Source organism: Sesamum indicum, linkage group LG14 (genome assembly GCF_000512975.1).
Source record: "Sesamum indicum cultivar Zhongzhi No. 13 linkage group LG14, S_indicum_v1.0, whole genome shotgun sequence".
NCBI classification, from domain to species: Eukaryota; Viridiplantae; Streptophyta; class Magnoliopsida; order Lamiales; family Pedaliaceae; genus Sesamum; species Sesamum indicum.
In genome coordinates this window covers 3,367,096-3,372,927 of record NC_026158.1, presented here as the reverse complement: position 1 = coordinate 3,372,927, position 5,832 = coordinate 3,367,096, and the positions used below count along the sequence as shown (strand labels likewise).

Genomic DNA, 5,832 nt, shown 5'->3' with positions numbered 1-5,832 from the left:
GCATATATGTACAAAAAAGTTAAAATAATTAAATATTATTTATTAATTCTTTTGGTTGTAGGAAAAATGATAATGTAAAATAAAGATTATAATAAAAAAATAAATAATTTTGAAGAATATTTGGAGTAGGAGAAAGAGAAAAAAATATTAACTAAAAATAAATAATTATTTAAAAAGTAGGTTTTACTACTTGTAAATAGTGGTGGAAAAGCGGAAGAAGTGGATGGAAAATAAAGAAAAAAAATAGCATATAAAAATAAAGAAGACAAAAAAGAGATGTTTTCCTTTAATATATAGTATAGATACAAAAATTTAATATAAAATTATGATAGCAATTTATTAATATTCAAAAATAGTATAACATTCTAATTAATTCAAATTACTAGACAAAATAATCTAATTTCGTAATATCAATAACTTGATAAGTAGATCACCAACCATATATCATTTTTATTTTACTAGTAATAACAAATAATCATATATTATTTTTTAAGCTTGAATTTTGAATTTTTTATTATTTTTTAAGTAAATATCGAATACCCAATAAACCAAATTGTGTATTCATTATTATCCGTCGGATAATCCATCCGATTTATTTAAAATCAAATTCAAATAACTCAAAACCTGAAAATTTTAAAAATTACCCGATTCAATCTATTCGAACCCATTGAAATCAAGTCAAAATTCAAACTACCCGACTCGAACACCCACTCCTATATATGAGTCAATCTTTTGGAAGATCTAAGAGGCCCCCCAAGATATGAAGGATAACCCCAACCCCACCCCACCCCTACCCCTACCCCTACCCCTACCCTCCCAAAACGAATATATTCATAGCTGCATTCCTTTTCCCAATTTCCTTCAATTATATAACGTGGCCCCCAGATAGATTTTCAATTATTCGTTTACACCCCACCTTTTTATTAAGATGGCCCTCAAATGTTTGCAAGTCTAATCTTTCTTTGTTTATTATTTTTTTTGTCCATTATTTTATGAAAAGATGTATATTAGTTTTTGTATATATTTAGTTGACGGGTTTGTACTCTTTAAATTTATTGTGATCAATTTATTTTTTTATTTAAATGAAACTAATAATTATATTTTTTAATTAATTTTATTTTTATTTAATAATTTTGTACTTATAAAAAAAATTATAATAATATTGACCTCACTCTACATATATATATATATTAAATTTATTATAAGTACAATACAAAATATATATAAAAATATTAAATAAAGGATAAAATTAAAAATATATATTATATTTTTTTAACTTTAATATTTTCGTCCAAACCCTAATGGAAGTATGTCAGGTGTAAAGGAAGAATTTTTTGAAGGGGTGTAAGTATAATTTCTAATTTTTTTTAGAAAATGTGTAATTTTATATTTTTAGAGGGGTTTAAGTGTAATTAGCCTTGAAAAAATTTATATATATATATATATATATATTGATGGAGGTGCATGGAAAAATGATGAAAATATTTTCATTGGAAACGTATGAATGTAAATACATTTTAATTATCACATTTAACAAGATAAAGATTGGAAATTGACAATAAAAATTAAAAGAAAAAATCATGGCCTCCATTTCCCATATACTTATCACTCACAGTCACAACGGATCCATTAAAAATTCATCTCTACAAACATCTCAACTCAAACATTCTTTTAATCAGAAGCATTTCCATTCGACAAACTTCCAAGAATCTTCAAACACCAAAACAGACACTTTTTTCCTTTTGCGAGAGAAGTTCAACGCTTGAAATCCAAAGGGTTACATGCACACTGTTATCCACACACACACACACACATACAAACGCGTGTGTGTGTGGGAGAGTAAAGAGAGAGAGAGCCCGTGTGTGTATTGTAAGAGAGAGAGAGAAATCTAAGAGAGCCCGTCTGCGTGTGTGTGTGAGAGAGAGAGAGAGAGAGTAAAAGGTCTGGTTTGAAAAGATGCTAAAAAAAGACAACAGTAAAAGAAGGGCAAGATACTGTCGTCCAAGTTGGCGTTTTCAAGATTCATCAGTACATGCACATAACATATTCATATGTCCCCTTCCCCTCCCTTCAACTTTCTAAATTACTTATTTGTCCTCTTCCAACCCATAAATTCTTGTTCTAAAACCCCAAACACCCACTCACATTTCACTATTTCAGCTTAACACCTTTAATTCAAACTTTCAAAAAAATTCACAGCTACCCCGTTTCTCTCTCCTCTCTTGCTGCTGTTGGTTAATGTACATTGCATACAGTTTCACCGCTCCTCTCGTGTCCCAATAAGAGCTGTCCTGTCTCCATATATACACACACATGTACTCATAAATGCCACGCAACGGGATTCAAACTTAAGCCCACTCTTACATGAGGTGCCTTTTCTGCTGCTGTCCAGAGGAAGTGAGGGGCTCATATTCCTAACAGGGAAGAAGAAAGAACAAGAAGAACACAATAAGGGTGAGATACTGCACTTTGTTGATCTTTTGTTGTTGTTTTTGAGGAGTTTTATGATGTGGGCTGGAATTTCCAATGGAGATTTCTCCGTTGTTATGATGAAAAGGGAGACTTTTTTTGAAACTTTTACCTTAATCTTTTTCCTGATTTTCTCCTTTTAGTTTTTGATTTTGGCCTTTTCAAGCTATTTCTGGGAGACCCTTTAATATTTTTTATTGTCTTTTTCAATTTTGGTTTAGAAAAGACGGATATTTGAGATCTTGTTCTATGTTGGTTTTGATGTTTCATGAAGGGGTGTTTTGGATTAGTACCAAGGTTTTCATCTTATATGAGATGTAAGGAAGAGAAATAGGTAAAAGTGTTATTGCTGATCTTCAGCTTTTACTTTTGTGGACAATGCACTCTCTGCTTTTTCTCAGAGACTCTTGATTCTTTGTAAAGATGTACTACTGATATCAGTTGATTCATGGCTTGCTCACTATAAAGACAGAGGGGAGAATCATTTTATGTTAAAGAAAAATTGTGGGAATTTTCAGGTTCACAACAAAAATGAGTGGGGCTATAGAGGCAAAGGACTGCACATCTTTTCATAATATTGATGTGTGCATGGCTGCAATAAGTTGGACTGTAAAAGATGCTTTAACTTTTTTCAAGAAAGGCGCGTCTTTGGTGATCTGTGATTGTGTTGTTTCACTCTAAAAAGTTGAGGTGAATATAACATCCAAAATATCTTAACAACAGTGAGCCTTGAATTTTTTGTCCTTGTGAAAATGGAGGAAAAAGAAGAATGTTCTCTGAAGTTCCTCAATTTGATGAAAGCCCATTATCTGAGAAAATAACAGCTTGTGGTAGAGGAACTTCCTGTTGTGTTTCATTAAAGAACAAGGGCAGATTTCCTTAGTTCTCATGTTAGTGTTATTTGTAAATGTTAAAGAAGCCACATGTCTCTATTTCCATAGATGTAATGTTGTCTGATGTTCTCATTGGAATAATGCAGATCAAGCTTTGAGTAATTTCAGCCTTTTGTTGCTGTTAAAGAGTACATATAGTACTAGTCTTACTATAAGTGGAGAAATGCCGAGATCAAGGTATTTTCACGGTTGAATCTGTTCTTGCATTGTAGCATAAATGCGTAGGCGATTTCATGGCATTGGTTTTGATTATCTGCTAATTGTATTAATGAAAACAGAGGGACAGAAATGCCTCAACGGCCATCTCCCCGAGGACCGCCTAGTCTGAGGACGTCAAGCTCGGATTCAGATCCTGTACACCATCGTTCACGGACTGACAGGAGCCCGAAGCTATCTGACGGTCGATCCCCTCGAACCGCACAATCTGATCCTGTCAATCAAAAGAAACTAGGAAGCCGCATTTCAGATTTGGAATCTCAACTTGGGCAGGCGCAGGAGGAGCTTAAAAGTCTGAAGGACCAATTAGCCTCGGCTGAGGCTGCTAAAAATGCAGCTCAAGAACAGCTTGAGAAGAAATCCAAGAAACAGCAAAAGATTCCTGAGCCAGTGGAAGTCCAAGTGAAGCACTCCACTGCAATTGAGACCAAGAAAGACAGCATTGTTGATTATGAAAGAGCCAATGATGTCCAGAGGGAAACTGATGTTTTTGAAGTCACTATCGAGAAAGTGACTCCGGAACCTAAGCCCGAACTTGACCCTCCAGCCAATCAAGATGAACTCACACCTAAACATGTCGGCTCGCCAAATGAATCGCTAGCCACATCTCAGCCTGAGGATACCTCATTTGATGAGTTGGCTTTGAAGAACGACGAGATAAGCTCACTGAAGTCGAAGTTAGATGAGAAGGGCAAAGAGCTAGAACTTTTTCATCAGGAAAATGAGAACCTAAAGAGCCAGCTTAATGAGAAGTTGCTGAGGATATCATCAGCTGTAACTGAGATAGAGGATCTGAAGTTGAGGTTGAATAATGTCGAGGAAGAGCTGGAAAAGACTAAAAATGGTGCTGCCCATGTAAGCGAGAAGCTAGAGGCTTCTGAGAAAGCAAAGGAGGAACTAGAAAACGAGATGAAGAAGCTCCGTGTACAGACCGAGCAATGGAGAAAAGCAGCTGATGCTGCAGCTTCCATTTTGGCTGGGGAAGTGGAGATGAACGGGAGACGGATATCTGAGAGGTGTGGATCAATGGATAAGCATTATGGCAATTCGTTCGAACCCATTGGTGGATATGCGGGCTATGTTGGTTCTCCAGGGCTGATTGAGGATCCTGATGATGTTTTTGGAGGCGGAAAGAGGAAAGGTTCTGGCATTAAAATGTTTGGAGACTTGTGGAAAAAGAAGGGCCACAAGTAAACCTCCAATACTTTAAATCCATTGGTATCGATGAGGAGTTTAGGTTTTGGAAAATGGTTTCTTACCATTTACATTTGTCTCCAGTCGTCCTGTAATATGACCACTCTATTGATCTACTTTGGTAGTTTCATGAAGCGAAGGTCTCAGACCCCCTAAATTATTAGCCCTTGTTTGATATAAGACCGGTAGATTTCATATCGAACTTAAACGGGTTATTCCATGTATTATGATGGCTGGCTGGCAATGAACAGAATGTGCTGCAAGTTATTGCATCATTTAAGGGATTCGAACACTCTAATGTGCAGCTCAATCTGAATGTTTTATGCATGTTGCTTGTAAGATCGGAGTAGTGTTCCACTCACAACCTCAGCACATTAACTCGGACCTTTTCATCAAAATTTATGCCTAACAAAAATTGGATGAGTGCGATACCAAACCACCACAAAATTCAAGGAATCTCAAGAAGGATTCATGGATGATAAATTTTACAATACAAATGGGACATTTGCAGCACTCAATGGGTTTGCTAGCAAACACCTGTATTAGCTTGAAAGTGTTAATCTTCAAGAAATACAAAAACAATAACAATATTACACTTTTCCACAAGCACAACCAGCTTTTGACAGAGAAAGAGCTCGTTAGGTTTCAGTGTTATGAAATTCAAGTTAAGCTGGTTAGCATTCAACATTACATGCTGCTTCTCTGCCATCATGGAAAGCTGCATATGCTTGTCCTTCTTTCAGATTTTGAAAAAATTTCATGACACTATTTCCAATTTCCATCATTCATCTTCATCACTTCCATACTGTTGGCATAACGATAGCAATCCACTATTAGTCACAGCTGTAGAATTTGCATCCTGCTTTTCAGACTCCTTGCTTGGCATGTTCCCATTTGAATCTGCAGCTGATTTCTTGACGATAGAAACTCTGACTGAAGAGGATTTGAAAATGAATTTACCATTATTTGAAGCCCCACTAGCACCAGCATTATCTGTCAACAATCATGCAAGGGAAGTTAATTACATTGACTTTCCCTAAGTTTTAGCCTAATTTCTACT

At 35.4% G+C, this 5,832-nt stretch overlaps 2 protein-coding genes across 3 annotated transcripts in view; one reads left to right on the top strand and one right to left on the bottom strand.

Annotated features, from left to right (window-relative positions):
• On the top strand, nucleotides 2,113-4,935 carry LOC105176876 (interactor of constitutive active ROPs 1). Of its 2 annotated transcripts, none has more exons than XM_011099815.2 (3): nucleotides 2,113-2,454; nucleotides 3,449-3,539; nucleotides 3,641-4,935. In XM_011099815.2, exons 2-3 carry the CDS (start codon nucleotides 3,526-3,528, stop codon nucleotides 4,770-4,772), a joined length of 1,146 nt encoding a protein of 381 aa, XP_011098117.1. In that variant the 5' UTR covers nucleotides 2,113-2,454; nucleotides 3,449-3,525; the 3' UTR covers nucleotides 4,773-4,935. The 2 variants fall into 2 exon arrangements, with proteins under 2 accessions (XP_011098117.1, XP_011098118.1); XM_011099816.2 differs by lacking the exon at nucleotides 2,113-2,454 and adding an exon at nucleotides 2,492-3,359.
• Nucleotides 5,220-5,832, bottom strand: part of LOC105176875 (coiled-coil domain-containing protein 94) — a 5,364-nt gene continuing 4,751 nt past the window's right edge. Inside the window, exon 8 of the mRNA XM_011099810.2 lies at nucleotides 5,220-5,765. Coding sequence (XP_011098112.1) covers nucleotides 5,554-5,765 — 212 coding nt within the window. The 3' untranslated portion in view covers nucleotides 5,220-5,553. The remainder of the gene's footprint in view (nucleotides 5,766-5,832) is intronic.